The sequence below is a fragment of the Rhineura floridana genome, chromosome 9 (genome assembly GCF_030035675.1).
Source record: "Rhineura floridana isolate rRhiFlo1 chromosome 9, rRhiFlo1.hap2, whole genome shotgun sequence".
NCBI classification, from domain to species: Eukaryota; Metazoa; Chordata; class Lepidosauria; order Squamata; family Rhineuridae; genus Rhineura; species Rhineura floridana.
Window position 1 is genome coordinate 68,646,477 of NC_084488.1, and position 20,380 is coordinate 68,666,856.

General features: G+C 39.5%; 1 protein-coding gene across 14 annotated transcripts in view; it reads left to right on the forward strand.

Annotated features, from left to right (window-relative positions):
• Positions 1-20,380, forward strand: part of INPP4B (inositol polyphosphate-4-phosphatase type II B) — a 444,727-nt gene that overhangs the window by 329,816 nt on the left and 94,531 nt on the right. For all 14 annotated transcript variants that reach the window (XR_009757936.1, XM_061584849.1, XM_061584844.1 and 11 more), the window contains 2 exons: positions 13,377-13,554; positions 16,201-16,404. Coding sequence is in view for 13 of the 14 variants with exons in the window: in XM_061584849.1 (XP_061440833.1) it covers positions 13,377-13,554; positions 16,201-16,404 (382 nt within the window). In the remaining variant the exon portion in view is untranslated. The remainder of the gene's footprint in view (positions 1-13,376; positions 13,555-16,200; positions 16,405-20,380) is intronic.

Sequence of the window (20,380 nt, forward strand, 5' to 3'; positions counted from 1 at the left end):
ACTTTCTGGGTTACATCTGTAAAGTAAAAAGTATCTGAATTCCCAAAGCACAGGCTTTTGCTGACACGTCCATTAATAATGACAATTGTGGTTACACATGTAACAATTATTTGGGGGTCTAATTGGGTGCAGATAATTCTAATTAAAATGCACACACAAAAGTGATAGTAATTAATAAAGATGTTTCATTAATTCCAAACAAAAATCTTCAACAGAATCTTTGTCAATAAAACGTCATTAGTTTAATTAGCTTCTCTTGCCTAGTTGCTATAACAAAGTTACAATTGGCTTCTGTAGTCAACTGAATAACTCTATTGTCATGCTCAGTCATGCATCCTAAATACCAGCAAAGTACCACTGATAATACTTCAGGGTACCACTGCAGTACCTAAATATAAATTATTCTGAAAATATAGATTCTAATAGTGAAATAATTATTCTCTTGTAATACATGGTTGCTGATACCATGGAAATTAATTGTTTCCAAACTTAATCTTGGGGGATTAGGAGGAAAATCACCAAATAGCATATTATGCTTAAGCATGGAATCTAATGGGAAATGCAGAACAATGCAAAATAAACAAAGTTTCTGGTGATGGCATATGCAAGCACTGGAATTTATTTCAAAAATCTGTGAAGTTCTAAAGCTTGCACTATTGAATCTGCTTTATGAAAGATAACTGCCACCTGTTTCTACAACTTTGTCATCATCATTTTCTTTCAATCTCCTATTGGGAAAATGTGAGAAACACTCTTTAAAAATTTAATCTCCTGATTTTTATTTTTTTAATCTACATTGCTTTCCTCTTGTCAAGTTCTTATTAAAAGACTATTAATTGCTACTTAAGATTATCAGTGGCTACTAGTCATGACTGCTGTGTATTTCCTCTGGTACTGGAGGCAGTGTATCTGGGGAGGCAGTTTCTGGGGAACACAAGTGGAAAGAGTGCTATTGTACACATGTCCTACTTGTGAGCTTTTCATAGGCATCTAGTTAGCCACTGTGGGAACAGGATACTCAACTAGATGGGCCTTTGGTCTGATCAAGCAGGACTCTTCTTATGTTCTCTAAAACAAAACTGTCCTAAAATAATCAGACATTCACGAGCACCAATATTCTGCCTGAAATGTGGAACCAAATAGAAGTGACTTCAAAGACTTGTTTGGCTCTAAATGAGGAAAAATATTTCACCATGACAATGACAACTTTAGTTTTGCATGCACATATTTATTTAGCAATCCAAAGATGCTTAGAGGCCAAACAGCATTTTCCTGAGCCAACTTTTACAATTTAAATGTTCTATTTTAGATTGGGAACACCTCTTTGAGGCCTAGATTGCAGGAAGAAGTAGCACCTTGAGATGTCAGGCAGAATATAATATGAATAAATTAAAAAGTGGCAGCTGTTCCCTGTACGTTAATTGAAATAAAATACTGGGGGGGGGGGAGAGAAGAGATTATCTTCTCAGATAATCTGTGGAGATCTTTCAAACATTTTAGACTCTAGGGCTATTGCAGTTGTTCTTTTTAAAAATATATTTATTACATAGAATCATAGAACAGTAGAGTTGGAAGGGCCTATAAGGCCATTGAGACCAACTCCCTGCTCAATGCAGGAATCCAATTTAAAGCATACTTGACAGGTGGCTGTCCAGCTGCCACTTGAATGCCTCCAGTGTTGGAGAGCCCACCACCTCTCTAGGTAATTGTTTCCATTGTTGTACTGCTCTAACAGGAAGTATTTCCTGATGTTCAGTCAAAATCTGGCTTCCTGTACACTGAGCCCATTATTCCATGTCCTGCACTCTGGGATGATCGAGAAGAGATCCTGGCCCTCCTCTGTGTGACAACCTTGCAAGTGCTTGAAGAGTGCTATAATATATCCCCCCAGTCTTCTCTCCTCAAGGTAAAATATGGCCAGTTCTTGACATCAGCAAAGCTTTTGACAAAGTGCCCCATGATTTTCTGATTAGCAAGCTAGCTAAATGTGGACTGGATGGAACAATTATTAGGTGGATCCACAGTTGGCTATAGAATCATACTCAAAGAGTGCTTATCAATGGTTCCTTCTCAAAGTGGGGGGAGGTAACGAGCGGGATATCGTAGGGCTCAGTCCTGGGCCCAGTGCTCTTCAACATTTTTATTAATGACATGGATGAGGAGGTACAGGGAATGTTTATCAAATTTGCAGTTGACACAAAATTGGGTGGGATAGCTAATACTCTGGAAGACAGAAACAAAATTCAAAGAGATATTGATAGGCTGGAGCACTGGGCTAAAAACAACAGAATAAAGTTTAAGTGCAAAGATCTGCACCTAGGAAAAAGAAACCAAATGCACAGTTATAAGATGGGGGATACTGGCTCAGCAGTACTACAGGTGAGAAGGATCTTAGAATTGTTTGTTGATCACAAGCTGAATATGAGCCAACAGTGCTATGTGGCTTCAAAAAAGGCAAATGCTATTTTAGGCTGCATTAACAGGAGTATAGTTTCCAAATCGCTTGAAGCAGTAGTTCCCCTCTATTTGGCCCTGGTTAGACCTCATCTTGAGTACTGCATCCAGTTCTGGACACCTCACTTTAAGAAGGGTGCAGACAAACTGGAACAGGATCAGAGGAGGGCAACAAGAATGATGAGAGAACTGGAAACAAAGCCCTATGAGGAGGGACTGAAAGAACTGGACATGTCTAGCCTTGAGAAAAGATGCCTTAGGGGAGATATGATAGCACTCTTCAAGTACATGAAAGGTTGTCACACAGAGGGCCAGGATGACTTCTCAGTTGTCCCAGAGTGCAGGACACGGACTAATGGGCTCAAGTTACAGGAAGCCAGATTTCGACTGAACATCAGAAAAAACTTCCTAACTCCTGGAGCAATATGACAATGGAAACAATTACCCAGAGAGGTAGTGGGCTCTCCGACACTGGAGGCATTCAAGAGGCTGCTGGACAGCCACCTGTCAGGCATGCTTTCAGTTGGATTCCTGTATTGAGCAGGAGGTTGGATTCGATGGCCTTATAGGCCCCTTCCAACTCTACTATTCTGTGATTCTATGAAAGAGGAGGTAAGCAACTTCAAATTCTTTAATTGGTTGCTAGCCATAATTTCAATGTAACTTGCTCATGAACATTTCTTGATAGATGATTATAATATTATTTTTTCCTATTTAACAATTTTGAGCAAGGACTTTGGAAAAAGGTTAGCATAAATTGGAAACATTAGCAGAAAACCTGAAAATTCATCACATAACCTCTAAACCACCTCTCTGCATTAATGTCAGAAGCACTGTACTCTCATCTCTCTGTGACAAATGCAGCCATTTGGGCCATGGTCATTTAGGACTTTCATCTGTATTCTCCTCTTTACATGTCCAAGAGGTGACTTAATTCCTTCCTTTCTTTTAAACATCTACATGGTTACTTTTTTCCACTCTGATTTGGCTGTTAAAATTGATGCCCATTTTCCAGGCATCCCCTTTCTTGACAATTGCAGCCTGCTACTTGCTGACCTTCTATTGCTGCTGGTCTCTCCCTCACCCCCCAAGCTGTTTCAGAATACCTCTGTGAAAATCTCTATGAAATCCTTTGGGACTTTAGGTTATTATGATCATGTCACTCCACACAGAGTCCTGTCACACTTTGTATCAGTTTTAAAATGCTTGTTCTTTTAAAGTTCTCCATCTCAGTCCGTAATTATGACCAAATTTGTACGTTACTGTGGTAACCACCAATAAAAGTTTCTCGCATTGGCTCACCCAAATCATGCTCTCTATACAGCAAAAATGTGTTCAATATATTTTTAATAGCACTCAAAAATTTGTCAACATCAAATGGCCAGAATAGTTATGAACATCCCAGGGGCCTCAGGTAACTTCTCAGATCTTACCCTACTGTTGGTGTACTTCATTTGGCACCAATTGGCCTGCTTCTGGTTCTCTCTCACCACCTACCCAAAATCATAACTTTCTAGCAACTTAAATATTTGCATTCTGCTTTCTACTCTAGCCATTCACCAGCTGAGAAATCCCTTGGGATTTTGCATGTGAGAAACCTGACTGACACATACAGTCAGGAAAATACTGAGCTGGCCATTCTCCCTTCACTGTTTTGTCAGACTTTCCCTGAAATGTTGTAAGACATGTTCCTGAAAGTCACTGTCACAAGACTTGCCCCTTCACAATGGTGCATACTGTGTGTGTGTATTGGGGTGTAGCAGGGATGGAAATCTAAGAGGGTTAATGCATAATACAGCATGTGTGATATGTGCCTTCATATTCTAGAAGGGATTATCTTTTTCTGTATAAAGCTTATTTCATTCCTGAGTTGTGTGCACCAATAAATATTGTAAGAAACTTTATCCAACACCAGATGGTAACAATTTGAAATCACTTGCAAAATTACTCACTTAACAGCAGGAATGGAATTATAGTATGTTACCATTAAACATCACGCATTTAACTTTGTTCACTTCTTAATATAGTTAGAAAATTTGTGAGTGGAAGGTAACTTGGTAACACTATAACACTTATTCAAATTATATTACAAGTTATGTAGCCCTGTGTTTTGAGTGTTACAATGCAATGCTAACTCACAACTCAGCATTAAATTAAAAGTAATCTAGCAAGAAGTAATATGGTTATTTAAAATCATATGCATATATCAGATTAATGACAGTACTGGCATGTTAAAACTCCAAAAATGTGGGGGGAACCCACTTTAACCCAGAAAGCATAATTATAGAGCTACCCACATCTTTAATTACATGCTGCACATATCAAGGGGTTTTTAAACAATGTGACTAAGATTTTATTCAGGAACTATGGCATTATTATCCTGCTCTCAAGTGTTCATTTTATCCCCTCATTTACAACTAACAGTGCATTCAACTATCATGTTGGAGTCCATTTCAATAGAAAACCTTGTCTGTCTATTTTATTCAGAGCCTCATTCTACTTTATTCAGTGCTTCTGTTTAAAAACATTAGTGCTGAAACAATTTTTATCAAAGGATAGTAACAGAAATGACTTTCATAATTATCATGATTATCATGCACAAGCTATGTATCTGTGTGTGTGTGTGAGAGAGAGAGAGAGAGGGACGGAGAGAGAGTCCTTTTACCTCAAAACCGCATGGCAGCTAAATCAAGGTTTGGCTTCGTGTATAGTCTGAACCCAGAATTGTGGGTAAGCTCTTTTCTCCTTAAACATGATCTGCAGCCCATGTTTGTTCTTGATTACAGTTTGTGATTAATCTGGAGAAAGCTCAATGATGAACCCAGAATCAGATGACTTGCTAAGCCAAACCTTGGCTTAGCTGCCACACTGAGCTAAAATGATGGGAGGAGCAAAGTGGGCTCCTCTCCCGGAGCCAGCATATTTATCTGGATGCCCTGATAAATTTGTGAATATTTTGCAACTCCTTCATGACAACATCACAGGGACAATTTTGGATAACAATGGCTTTCAGAGCTATCCATTCAGAGTCAGAACAGGCGTAAAACAGGGATGCGTCATTGATCCTACCTTATTTGCTATCTTATTGCTATGATTCTACACCTTAATTGAGGGAAAACTTCCTACTGGTGTGGAAATCATATGTCGAACAGATGGAAAGGTTTTTGATCTCAGTAGGCTGAAAGCAAAAAGTAAGGTAATGTCAACCTCTGTCATAGAACTTCAATATGACGATGATAATGTAGTCTCCGCCCATTCAGAGAAAGATCTTCAAACTATCCTAAATGTCTTTGCAGAAGCATATGGAAAGCTTGGGATCTGTCTTAATATTAAAAAAACCAAAGTCCTTCATCAACAGGTGCGAACTAGTCCCTCTGTAGCACCAGCAATCCAGCTTAATGGTGTGATGCTGGAGAACGTTAATCACTTCCCCTATCTTGGCAGCCATCACTCTGTAAAAGCTGACATCAATGCTGAAATTCAACATCGTCTGAGCTCTGTGAGTGCCGTTTATTCCTGAATAAAGCGTAGAGTGTTCGAGGATCAGGATATTCACAGGGAGACCAACATGCTTATTTACAAAGCCATTGTACTACTGACCTTACTGTATGCCTGTGAAACATGGACCATCTATAAACACCACTTCCAACTTCTTGAAACATTCCACCAACGCTGCCTCCAGAAAATTTTGCTTACTTACTTGGAAAGACAGACAAACTAATGTTAGCATTTTGGAAGAAGCAAAGACTACCAGTGTTGAAACAATGATTCTTCAATATCAACTTCGCTGGACTAGCCATGTTGTTCAAATGCCTGATCACCGTCTTCTAAAGCAGCTTCTTTACTCGTAACTTAATGATGGAAAACGGAATATCGGTGGACAGCAAAAGAGGTTTAAAGATATTCTTAAAGCGAATCTAAAAAAATGTAACATGAACATCGAGAACTGGGAAGTCTTGACCATGAACGTCCCAAATGGAGGTTGGCTATTATCAAAAGTGTTCTGGACTTTGAAGAAGCACAAATACAGGGCAAACGGGACAAATGAGCTAAGCGGAAGGCACATCAAACAAATCCTCATTGTGACCATCTTCCATCTGGAAATCTATGTCCTCAGTGTGGGAGGCTGTGTGGATCCAGAATTGGCCTCCACAGTCACTTACAGACCCACTCTTACCTTATCTTGGAAGACAATTTTACTCGGCCATGAGTGATCTCCAGTGCAATTCACACGGCCCTGGTAAGCCATAATTTAACTTACTGTGGCATGTGAACCAGGTCAGTCTTTTTAAAAGTGTAAAAATTCTGCTGAAGTCCCTATCTTATGGTCTGCTGTGTCATTCTGTAGACTTCAGGACTGAATGGGCAGACTGCTACTCCAGAACTTCTGCCATGAGCCAGTCCAAGAAATGGTGCTAGCACATGATGTATTAGTATCAATGCTGGCAACTATTCTGTTTGTCACATGTGCCTTGGAAAATATATTTATTAACTACATTCCTATAGATACAACCATTTCCCCCATCAAAGTTATAACACTGATGTATGTAACTTAAACATGCACTATAGTAGTGATTAGCAATAGTTACAACTAGAGTTGTGAATGGAAGTGTTACTTCTGGGGTGCTCAGGAAATTACGATATACACATAACTGATGGTTCAACAACAACATTTTACTGCAGTCAGCTGACCATTAAAGAATATACACCTGTATAAATACATAATCACAGGATCAAAAGAGCCAAAATGAAGATTAAGACCCAACAGTCATTGAATGTCTAAAAAATATTACTACATTCAGAAACATTGCTACCTGTTCAGTAATGAATATATTGGATCCCCCAAGGCAAATACTCAGAACAGTCGGTAAAGATCGACGAGGAAACTCTCATAAAGTAAAGATTATACATTCTCTTGCCCCTTGATATAATCTACAGTAGAAAAACCACATGGAAAACTTTCAGGTTCCAGCTGATTACATGGACAGCACCTATCCTTGATAGGAACTTTAGCAAATCTACCCTCTAACATCTTTGAAGGTAAAATGTTGAAATGTGCCAACGAAATAGCTCTTCTATACAATTAGAGTTGTGAATGGGAATGTTACACCTGGGATGCTTAGGAAATTACACTATACACATGACTGATGGTTACCACTTTTGATAAAAAACACTTCAGGTAAAAAAACTTACATCAAGGTATGTACATGTATATACACACATGTTTGCAAGTACTCCTGGCAATCATTGGTGGAAATCTTATTAATAAGCAATCATAACTTCACAGATTTACTCATCCAGAAACATATATGTGATTATGCAACAAAAATTACTACCGGTTCTGCTACCTTGATATTATTGCCAAGGGTGGTTCAAGGAGCATGTGACCCTGGGAACTTCCTGGAGTGCCAGAGTCAGGGTGTCTGAGTAGTGTACAGTTTTTCAAAGCTCAGGATCATTAAAGTATAACTTTGGTTAACAATGACTGATAAGAAACTGACATCGTTTGCTATTTTATTGATTAAAAATGCCATTGGTCAGTAATAGATATCTCCAAGAGCAAGGTGAGGACTAAAGTTAACTTAGTAAGGCTTCAGTTATATACACTCTTATCAGTCTCACTACTGAATAAACAGGTGTAGAATTGTGCTGTTATCTGCTATAACAATATGTAATATTGGTCCTCAGCACTGGTGCACAGTTCAGCATCTTTGTTAGTACATTTAAGTAATTCTTTTTTTAAAAAAAAACCCTCTATAAACTGGTTTTGATTTGTTTGTATATGACATGAATGATTAGATTTGCAGATCCATGTGTGCAAATTAATTTTTTTTTAAGATAGATGTAAATTTTTCATTAAAGTTGTGAACTTAATTTACAAATGCAATTAAAAATTAGGTATTTGAAAATTGAAGAAATGAAGGGAGTGCTGAAGATGTTCCTTGCTGGGGCACCATTTTGTGTAGGGTCAACCCTGATGATTGTATAAATGCTGACTGACCAGTTTCACCACCCCTCCATAGCTAATTTTCTTTCCCCACTTCTTCAGGCTGCCCCATGCTGTCTCCTGGTGGTATACTGATTGATTTGGGTGCTACTTATGTGGCCACTTCTAGTAATGTCAAGGAAGGGTTTCTGTTGTGTAAAAATCAGGCTGTGGCTATTTTTCAAGATTCAGGTTGTGGCTATCTGTTATATGGGGTTCTGTTATGTATATTTTGCTAGGGCTACAGTGATAGACACAGATGCTGTAAAACCAAAACTTGATATTGCCAAAGCAACATCACATTATGTCTCTTCAGGAGTTAATCATTTCATTTCAAGATTGATCAGAGCTGCTTTCAAGAGGCATGTGGTTTCCCTCCCATTCCTCTTGGCTTAGGATCAGGCTGTACTCAAAATGAATCCATAAATTTATTAATGCATGCATGCATTAATCTTGTTTGGCTTCATTGGTATGTTGTTAACCCAAGTCCACCTTTTCTTTTGGTTTTCTATTCACTTTGTTTTTTCACATACGCTGAAAAACAAGTGGGTGACATTAAAAAGTAAGGAGCAGCAAATTTTCTGTATTACACAAAAAAGTGTGTAACTTGTATTCTTTATTTTCCCCCAAATCTCTGTCTGCGATGGCAGACAGTTCATGTAGCCCAGTGGACAGAAATAGGTATCAAAATTGGCACTACAATTAAGCATATTGAAACAACCCCCACCATTCCTTTAAAATCCCTAAGCTGGCCTGTCTCTGTGGCCCCTAAGATAGCTTGGTGCCCCCTGGTGTAGTAGAGGATGCTATCCCATTGCCAATCTTGTAGCAAGATTCAACTGTCAGTCCAGTTGGATTCTATGTGTGTGGAATGGGAGGATGCCATCTTTAACTTTTGCCTTAGGCAGCAAAATGACCCTGGATATGCTGTCATCTTTATGCGTGCCACAACTGGATCAATATCTCCTTTGCTTTCTTATTCTATAGATTCTGGTGGAGAAGGTTAAACATTCTCTTGGCAATGGTTGCCAGGCAATTGCCAGGAAGCTGGTTTGCCATGGGGGAGAGAAAGTGAACCTTGCTACACTTCTTCTGTCTTCTTCCCCGGCTTTTCAGGAAGGGAGACTAACTGTGCTTCTCTACTGGCTATATTAGGTCACAGTGCCCAGTCTAATAGTAACAATCCATTGCTACTTAACAATGAGAAAAAGGGAGAGGAAATCCCTCCTAGAAAATGTGGCAAGACAGAATATATTTTGGAATGAACTGGGGCCTTTCCACAATTATCTGTTATAGTCACATTGTTGCTCAAGTGTTTATCTATTAGAATTTTTTGGCATGCTTTCATAGGACATCATCACTATTCAGCTGCTATTCCGAAAAAAACCACTTTTTCTTCTACCACCAAAAACCTGAAAGATCAGGATTGGATCCTCAGTAGTTTCATTTGTGTGGAATGTGTTTGAGAATCATCCAATAATGTCCAATAGAGGGGTTGGGGTGGGGTTGTGGTTTGGGAGGTGTCTGTTTCATGCCACTTCCCTCTGACCAACAGGAGCTGTCAGTTTGGGCTGGGTGCTCATATCCTGTTCTGAGCAGAAAATGGCCAATAACAGCAGTAATTAGCTGCAGATAAAATGGAATCACAATTGCCAGATTCATCATATCTCAGACAGGGATACATAGTTCCCCTCATCTAACCTCATCTAATTTTCTATTTTCCCACAAGTTTCAAATTCTGGAATGCTAAGAAATTTATTTTTTTTAAAAAAATGTACAAAAGGGCTATCCTCCCCATGTGCAGGAACGGCACCACGTATGACTGGGCCCTTGGGCACCAGTCTGCCCTGGTCATGCGGCTCCTGACTGTTCCACCTACCTCTCTCCTGTCTTTGCTGCTGCGCTTGTGGTGCCTGCAGGGCTGCCATCAACCAAGATGGCGGTGGTGGCTTCTCTAAGGGGCTGATGCCCCCACCACCATCTTGGTTATTCGGAAACTTGAACTGGTACAAAGAGCTGCAGCCAGAGTGTTAACTGGGGCTGGTTACAGGGACCATACAACTCCCTTGTTACAACAGCTCCACTGGCTGCCAGTCTGTTTCCAGTCACAATTCAAAGTGCTGTATTTGACCTATAAAGCCCAAACAGCCTAGGTCCAGGCTATTTGTCAGACCATATCTCCCTATATGAGCCTGCCCAGGCCCTGAGATCTTTAGGAGAGGCCCTTCTCTCAGTCCCAACACCTTCGCAAGCATAACTGGTGGGGACGCGAGATAGAGCCTTCTCGGTGGCTGCTCCTAGGTTCTGGAACTCCCTTCCTAGGGAGGCATGAATGGCCCCCTCCTTGCCATCCTTCCATTGGCAAGTAAAGACAGGCTTTTGGGATAGAAGGTGTTTAGGATTGGACTCTACAAGGTTTGTCTTTATTGTTTTATGCTATTATTTGTATTATTTTAAATTGTTATTTAGTATTTTAAGTGCCTGTTTCATGATTTTAAGGTTGTGTATAGTTTAATTGTATTTTAATTGTATGATTTTGTATGCTTTTAACTACATGTAGTTTTATTTGTAAGCCGCCCTGAGTTCCAGTTTGGAAAAAGGGCGGGGAAAAAATAAAGTTTCATTGATTCATTCATACACATGTGTGGTACTCTACATGCATGCACATGCCTGCCATCAACAAGATGGTGGTGGGGCGTCAGCCCCTTAAAGAAGCCTCTGCCGCCATCTTGGTTATTGGTAGCCCTGGGCAAGCAGCAGCAAAGACAGGAGAGAGGTAGGTGGAGCAAGCAATTGGGGGGGTGGCCTGGAAGCTCCCTCCCTGCAAACCACAGCAGGGACACTGGTGCGGATTGCAGAAGGGGAGTGCTACTCTCCCACCCTAATGTGCCCTTCAGAAGCCCCCTGGGCCAGGACCTGACCTGACCACCCTTTGGTGCCAGCCCTGCCCTTGCATGCTCCTAACTCTGACATTTACTGGCGGGAGAAACAGCCACAGAACTTTTCTCAATTTGGGTAGAACCTGCCATGGAAAGGAAAAAAACTCTCTCTCTAATAACAGTGACATGTGACCAGTTAGCTCCAAATTCACTCTTAAAAATCTCAGATCAAACAGTAACTATGCCACTATAAAAGGTAAGTGTGGAAAGGAGTAAGATTCTACCATTTGTCCTGGGACTCTCATATTTATGAATTCTATCTGCCTGTCAAATTGGAAGGAAAAATATCTTTTTGAGTGCAGCTATGATGGTATTTAAGATGAAACAAATATATGTGATATTCTGAGGTAGAATGGGAGAACAGGAAGGGTGATGTGGGCTATGTGGAAATGAAGTATTCCATTGTTTTGCTACCAAAAATTGTTTCTGGAGCCAGAAAAGCTGTCAAACGGAAGAGTGACAGAGATAATCCCAAAGATTACAAGGCAAGTTTTCATTTCCTTAAACTGATTGTTATTTTAGTTACAAGATTAAAATCTGTTAAATTAGAAACTGGGCTTTTTTAAAGCTTGTACCTGTAGTTTGGTACAATTTTCTTGCTTCTCACTTTCTCATTATATCTTGGAATACCTTCTTCCCGTATCTCTTCCTTGTTTTCCCATAAATTTGACTTCTCAGTGCTGTGGCATTTAGCAAGTGTTGGGCAGTGCAAAACTAATTAATACTGGATAACTTGATTCATTAAAATTCCAATGTTAAGTATTTCTCCTTTATCCAAGAGGTTTGGGGCTCAGTGTGTACTTATTGGGTTGTACCTTGAGGTGTTGTTCTGCGAGAGGAAGGGCTTTTCCCAATGTAGCACAAGATATTTGCTTGAGAAAAAAAGAACTTAAACCCAGCTATATATATCTGTTAACAGAAGGCACTTCCATGACTCGAGATACAAGCTTGGCTATCTCTGTAGCTATGTACATGTTTGTGAAGTCTTCTGCTAGCTTTGTGGAAAAGCAGCACTGCTTGAATTTCTTCTGCGGGGATGTTTCTAGAACCAACCCATTATCTCCAAGAACTGAGACAGAGGAGGTGGTAGTGCTAGTGTAGTCTGCTTGGTAAAATGTGGCTGGTAATATATTCTCTTGAATTTTGCTTTTCAAAATTAGTCATGTGGTTTTCCTGATAAACCATGTGATTTTCTCTATTGCTCTTAATCTTTTTTCTTGGCTCTCCTTAGCATTCCCTAGTGAAACTAAGCCTCAGTAGTCATTCCTAAATCCAACACACATTTTCCCAGTCTACCATCTCCTCCTTCCCTCCTTGTCTTATCTCCCCTGTACTAAATTTTAGATGTAACCTCCATGACACAGAGACCTACTGTGTAACATTAATATAATATTATAATATAATTTCATAGACCCAGCAGTGGTGATGATCAAAACATATTATAACTGATCAATAATATGTCTCTTTAGAATACTTATAAAAACAGGTAATAAACATGATTGCACAGATATTACAAATTAACAGTGGGATTGAAGGCAGCAAGAGGTTTTTCCTCCCTTAGCAGAAGCTCATAACAAATGGCTGAATGTGTCAGTGGTGATTATACAAGCCATTATTTTCTTCAAAATTATAATAATAGGAACATATATCCTTTCTTTTCTTTTTTGTTTTCTTTTTTTCATGGTACAACAATTCATTCAAAGAGCTTCAGGGGATAATTAGTTTCAGCAGCGATACCCGGAGTGTTCATGAAAGAAAATGTTACCATCTCTTACTCTTACAGCAAGGTGTGTTTTCTAGCCTTTAGCAAGTTGGGTTTTCCAATAATGTCCATAAAGGTGTTATAGATATGTTTAGAATACCTTTCCATAATAATTGTAGAGCTGATGAGAGCATTAATAGTCTTTAGGCACCTGGCCCATAAAAGTAGAAACAGATTTTGACTTCCTATTTTTTAAAAAACAAAAGCACTTCTGTCTCTGCATTTCTTTCTGCAGTACTGGGTACCAATGTATTTACTATTCACCTGAAAACACAGCCAAGGCAAAAGAAATTCTTAGTAACATCAATCATCTGCAGCCTCTCATATCAAGCCAAGCAGACCTGCTGCTTAATTCTGCAAGACAGCATTTGCCAGACAGCTTGAAGAATTCCTTAAAGATGCTTTCAGAAACGGTAAGATTCAAATATAGTTCCTGCAGAAGGAACTGGATAGAACTCACCAAATTCCCAGCCACTGCTTCCGTCTGCATGAACTGACTTCCCTTGTATTTATGACGAAATATTAAATTATTTTGGCGGTCCAGGCTACTGCCATAGGAAAACAAGACTTTTTTGTGTGCGTCTTTTGAATTGTCATCAAGCATTTTTGTGATTTTTGCACATGCAGAATAAAAGGCACCATCTCTGTTGTCTTTTCAGTGCCTGCTGGAGACCTTCCTCTTTCAATAAACATTTTACGTAGAGACCTTATCCCAGTCTGCATCTGTACTGGAATTGTTTTTTAATATGTTTTAAAGATATTTTGTTTTTAATATGTTTTTAGTGCTTTATCATTTGTTTGGTGGCCTGGGCTCCCTTTGGGAGTAAGGACAGAATGTTTATTTATTTATTTATTATCTTTGAGTGCTATTTAAATGCTATGTATTTATTTATTTATTTTATAACATGTGTATCCTGCCCTACATCATAAAATGATTGCAGGACAGGTCACAACATATAAAAGGTTTTTTAAATCATCTATTTTACACCAAGGAGGGAGGAAAGGGGTTGGATGAAAGGGGGAAAGAAAAGGGGACTGGGGAGAGACAGAGAAAAAAAGGCCCCACCCCCTTTTTTACATGTTGGCTGCAAATATTTTTTCCTTGGGCAGGATAAAACCATTATATAGAAAATATGATTCTTCATATACTGTATCCACCTCTAACTTGGTGGATAATTTATGTTTCTCTGCAGAGTGATGTTGCATTGCCATAAAAATGAAAAGCCACCTGGGTTGGAGGAATACCCACAAGGAAAATCTGTGCTCACAACTTGCAGGAATTCCTGACTTTGAAAGGACATTCCACATCTATTCCTTTTTAATTAGCCTACAGATTGGATGACTTATTCACAGGATTTTGCTGCTATAGCAGTGAAAAATTGCATTTGCTATATTTAGAATGCAACCTGCTTTGGCCTACTATTCCATTTTGGGCAGAAGAAAACCAAAAATAAAAAATGCAGACGTTTTTGGTATACTCTTTTAGCCAACTTCCCATAATGGAATACTTTGGATTTTTAATAATCTGATGTTCTTCCTTGATATTTATCTCATGTTAGTATAGTGAGAGTTGGATCAGGTGTGTCTGATACACCATGCATATGTCTACAAGAAGCAGGAAGGATAATTGCTGGCAGTGAATTGAATTGATATAATAAAATGCATGAATTGGAGTCTTAATCTGAAGCAAGGAAGATGCCCCAGTTAAAAGGGAGGTTTTGTGTGTGCGTGTAGTTCTGCTGAAGTGAATATAAAATTGGGAAAATTGTTCAGGATAGACACCTTTTTGTTAAAGAAAGCCTTGCCTATAGGTGAAACATTACATTATATTATGCATGTGATAATTATGTGATCATTTGAACTGTAAACTTGCCATCAGTCATCATGGATCATTGTCTCTTATCATGTCAGGCAATTAGCTAATAATGGGATCACAGCAGGGAACAAGGCTATCAGAACTCATCTATCACCTTTCATATGCTGCCTATTGTTTTAAGCAGGGTTTCTTTAACTTTTGGTATTCTGGGTCCCATCTTCTGAAGTTGCTCTGCCTCATACATACATACATAGATACACACACATATGACCTTTGCTGTTGTACTAGTGCTGGGCTGAAACCTGATCCCCAATTTTTGTGGGACCATTTGTCCCCTTGCAACTTTCTGAGGGGCAGTATAGATTTCTGAGAGAATTTTCAAGGGGGCTGTGTTTACTTTATTTTCCTGTACAAGGTAATAAAGGGTGTCTTTATTTTTCTTTAGACATTGTAAGTTAATGTGCCAGAAATAAGCAAAATACAAATGTTTATAGTAACATATTTGTGTTCATTTATTAATTTTTCTAAAATGTTACATTCCCTTCCCTCCTACCATCTCAGAAGCAGTCAGAGTGGAATATAAAACACAGAGAATAAAGGCTTTTTAACTACAGAAACTATGTATACCAGAGATTGACTACGTTTATTTTCAGAGGAGTAGCCGTGGTAGTCTTGCAGTAAAAACAATGAAGAGTCTTGTAGCACTTTAAAGACTAACAAATTTATCATGACAAAAGACAAAAACACATGTTTGAGGGGAGATTGTAAACAGTGAGGTGGGGAGGGGGGGTAAATGAAATGCAGAAAGTACAGATACCAATTATTATGTTATTAACAGTGGGAACCAGACAGTTGTTGGTGTCTATGATTACCAACAGCTGTATTGTGAGTGGCCATTGTTAATAATGTAATTATTACTGTCTGTTCTGTCTGCATTTGATTTTCCCCAGTCCTCACTATTTACAATCCCTCCTAACCATTTGTATATGTGCATCTGATAAAGAGGATTCTAGACCACAAAAGTTTATGCCATAATAAATTTGTTAGTCTTTAAGGTGCCACAAAACTCTTCTCTTGTTTTTAAAAGCTTATTGTGCCCTTGCACCAACAGAGGCTGACAAATAGGTAACATAAAATAAATTATTACCTGGTCTTTGGAGCCATTGTGGCAACTACTGGTTATACTGTAAATAATATATACATTTTCTTCATAGTGTTGACTGCACACTCATTTTAATTCTAGACAGAGTTATTTGTACATGCATTTAAGGATCAGCTGATCAGAAGTGCCCTTCTAGCTCTATACACAGCCCGTCCAGGTTGTGTCCTAAAAAAACCAACCAACAGTGCGGAAGAGAGTGGTGATCAGTCAAATCAGGAGCATCCATCCCAAATCAAGAGGCAGGATTCTATACCTCACCATTCGGAATATGATGAGGAAGAGTGGGTAAGTAGCTTCAAAAATATGTTCTTGGAAGCTCTTAATGATCTGTAACAAGGCCCTAACTTCTCTGTACATTTAGAGCAGTATTTATACCACTTTTAACAGTCATGGCTTCCCCCAAAGAATCTAGAAACTGTAGTTTGTGAAGGGTGCTGAGAATTGTTAGGAAACCCCTATTCCCGTCATAAAGCTACAATTCCCAGAGTTCCCTGGGAAGAGGATTTGATTATAAAACCATTCTGGGAATTGTAGCTCTGTGAGGGGAATAAGGGCTCCTAACAACTGTCATTATTTGCTATGCACATTTTTGCTGTCTAACTTCTTGTCTGCAAATCAGTTTCCAAACTAGATCAGTATATGGATTTATTTTCCCTGCATCAGAGTCTTTATTTAGGCACTGGCTTTTTAATTTAAGCACTGGGTAGGTTTTTGCTTAGTCCTACTTAGCAGTGGAAAGCCTAACCACAAAGCCATGTTCCATTCAACAGCGCCTTCATCCAGTGCCCCCTTTCCCTTGCTCTCCAAACTATTTCTGTCCTTCACAAACCTCATCTTCCACAACCATCTCCATCTTTCCCATTCTCTTCAGCCTCTTATTCTCCTGTAATAGTGTCCTCTAAATCTCTTGTCTCTACCTTTTTCTGAGTCCTCCTCTCATTTCCTTTACCATCCTTACAGTGCAATCCTATAAGTGCCTACTTAGAAGTAAGCATAATTGAGTTTAACCTTGTATCTATTTACCTACATCCCAGGTAAGCAGGAATTGCAGCGTTGCATAGTATAACCGTGGCTTAGTTGTTGTTGTTGTTGTTAGTTGCTTGATACCTGAAGGTTTCCAAGTGACTTACAACAATGTTAAAACAAAAATATATCACACTGTTACTGATTTGGGAGTTGAGATAGATGATTTCTGTAAGTTCCTTTCCAGCCACCTGGAGGTGGGCTCTGCAGCTGAGAAACCTGCTCTGCTGGCCAAATGAGTCTCCTTTGCTAATCTAATGGAGTGGTCTAATGGGTCTGTCAAGTGCACATTAACTGGTGAATGGGCCAGGGAGATCCTATTGTTATTGAAACTCTTCAGGACAGCCCCCACCCCACTCAAGGTCAAAGAAAGGCTTGCATTTTTAGCTAGTTGGAGAAAAGGCTGGGAACTGGAGACATGCAGAAAGGCCTGCCCCCTGCAAGATGACTTCAGGATTCCTCCTGTAAGCCTGATGGAAAAGCAAGATCCTATTAGACTGCTGATGCTTTGAACACCTCCACCTTATGTTCAGGCTGTGAATGTGTGTAAATAAACCACATATCATAAAGACACCATAGTCTCCGGTGACCTTCTTTCCAAGGAAACCAAACCTTGGGCAAACACAGGGACCCTTGGAGTTCTCTCACTGCTCGGAGATTGGGGTGGCACACAATAATACTATAAAAAAAACCAACAACACAACAAACACAGGAAGTTTTGGCAGCATTCTAATAACAGACAAAATCATTTCAGTCTGTCAGATATCTGGGGAAATTGTATGTCTTTACCTGGCACCAAAAAGATATCAATGAAGGCACCAGGCAGACTTCAGTTCCACAGATGTAGAACCACAACTGGAAAGGCTCTCTCCCTTGTCACCACCCTCTGAGCCACCATCAGAGGGAGGACCTGAAGAAGGGCCTCAGAAGATGATCTAAGAGTCCGGATAGGTTCACATCGGGAGAGGCATTCCAGAAGAATTTGGGATCCTGAGCCATAAAGGGCTTTATAGGTCAAAATCAGCACTTTGATTTGGGCTTGGAAGCATACAGGCAGCCAATGTAATGGGAACAGGGTTGGAATTGTGTACTCTGTTTTCCTTGAACCCATAAACAATCAGGCAGCTGCATTCTGCATTGAAGCCTCCGAACCATTTTCAAAAGCAGCCCCACGTAAAGTGCATTGCAATAATAATCTTAAATAAAGTTTGATCTTACAAGTATCTCCACTGAAGTTATTTGTCCATAACGTCTTTTAGCAGCCTACCTACACAAATCTGTATTTTCCATTATGTGATGCATTAGTTGCTTTGCCTCCCTTTCTGTTGTACCTGCTGTAGTCAGTGGGATTCCAATATTGTCTGTCAGCAGGAAGGGGTGGAGCAACAAGGGGAGAGGCACAGAGGCGTCATCCATTGTTATTGTTGTTTGCTTTTTATCGCAAAAGCAATCCAAACCAATTTACAATAACAAGAAACACTAAAACCAAGTATAACAAGCAACTAATAAACCTTAATAACACATCTGTACAAGTAAAAGTCAGGTCTTGCAAAACCTGTCATGCTTAAAGAGGCCACCAGTACCCAAAGCCCTTCAAAATACAGACCAAAAATGGAAATGGACTGCCTTCAAGTCGATCCTGACTTATGGCGACCCTATGAATAGGGTTTTCATGGTAAGCGGTATTCAGAGGTGGTTTACCATTGCCTCCCTCTGAGGCTGAAAGGCAGTGACTGGCCCAAGGTCACCCAGTGAGCTTCATGGCTGTGTGGGGATTCAAACCCTGGTCTCCCAGGTCATAGTCCAACACCTTAACCAAAAGCCAGAGTGAAAAGGAAGATTTTTGCCTGGCCCCTAAAAATAGGTCACGGTAGATAATGATGGTGCCAGTATGACTACCTCAATCAAAGGATTAAAATCTGGCAACCATATTCCCAACGTTCACCAATAAGCACTGTCAACGTAAGGAACAAAGGGTAGAAACCAATACTGGATGCACTGAAGGAAGCAGTTCTGAGGATGCAGTAATAGCCTGAACAAAAAGAAGAAACAAGTCTCTTTTCTGGTTTATAAAAGCTTACATGACTTCTTACCTGGAGGCAATTTATTTGTTCACCACAAGCAATCAGGGAAATGGCTATTTAAAGTCTGGATTAGTTTTTCTCTTCTCCTGTACCTTACAAGGGAATCTGGGTCATAGCTTGCATTTTCTTGAGCCAGAGAAGGAGAAGTAAAACCAGCAGGATTATTAAGAACATAAGAACTGTCTTACGAGATCAGACTAAAGAGCCCATCTTCTCTAGCACCTTACCATCACCAGGGCCAGACAGGTATCCATTTGTATCCATTATTGCAAGGCATAATTTCTTTTTTCTTTTTAGTTTATGCAAGGCAATCATTCTTATTGAAAATTTATGTGTGGTGTACAATAACATGATGAAAGCAATAAATATATACAACTCTACAAAATTAAAACAGCAGAAGCAACAATAAAAATACTTCTTAATATTTTGCACAGAAACCCCCCTGCAAAGACATCCCCCTACTTTTTTAAAGGAAAAAACGGGAAAGCTGCCTAGGACAGAGGGGTTAGGCAGATTTCTTAACACGTCTGCATGAGAAAAAGTATTTTAAGAGCTCATGCTTATGTTTATGTTTGTGCAGGCAGTAAGAACAATGTAGGTTGGGCTACTGAGTAAAATATAATTGGCAATGGTATTCATAGGCAGTATCAAGGCAATACCAACTTTGTAAAGAAAAATATTTCACCTGACGGTTACACATTGTCTCTGAATAGTTGTTCCCATTTTCTCTTGCCAGCTGTTTCTATCATTCCAAAACCTCCCTTCAGGGAGGATAAAAAGTCATGGCCATACATAATGCAAGAGTTAAGTGGGCAGAGTGCCATTTGGAAGCCACTGTTGTGTATTTTAAGCTGATTAGCATTCCTGCTTATAAAGTACTATTTGAGCAGCAGTGAGCAAATATGAAATCACAGTGAAGTTATAAATCCAGACCTAAATTTTTGAAAAGAGGAATTTCTCAATACTTATTCAGGAAAAAACTGTTCCATACTTTTTGCAAATGAGAAAATAATACAGCTGCTTTGTCAAAACTGTTCTACGAGGAACCAGCGTGGTATAGTGGTTAGTGTGTTAGACTAGGACCTTGGAGACCAAGGTTCAAATACCCACTTAGTGCTTGCCTGCCTAGGCTCCTTCTAGAAGAGAGAGAGAGA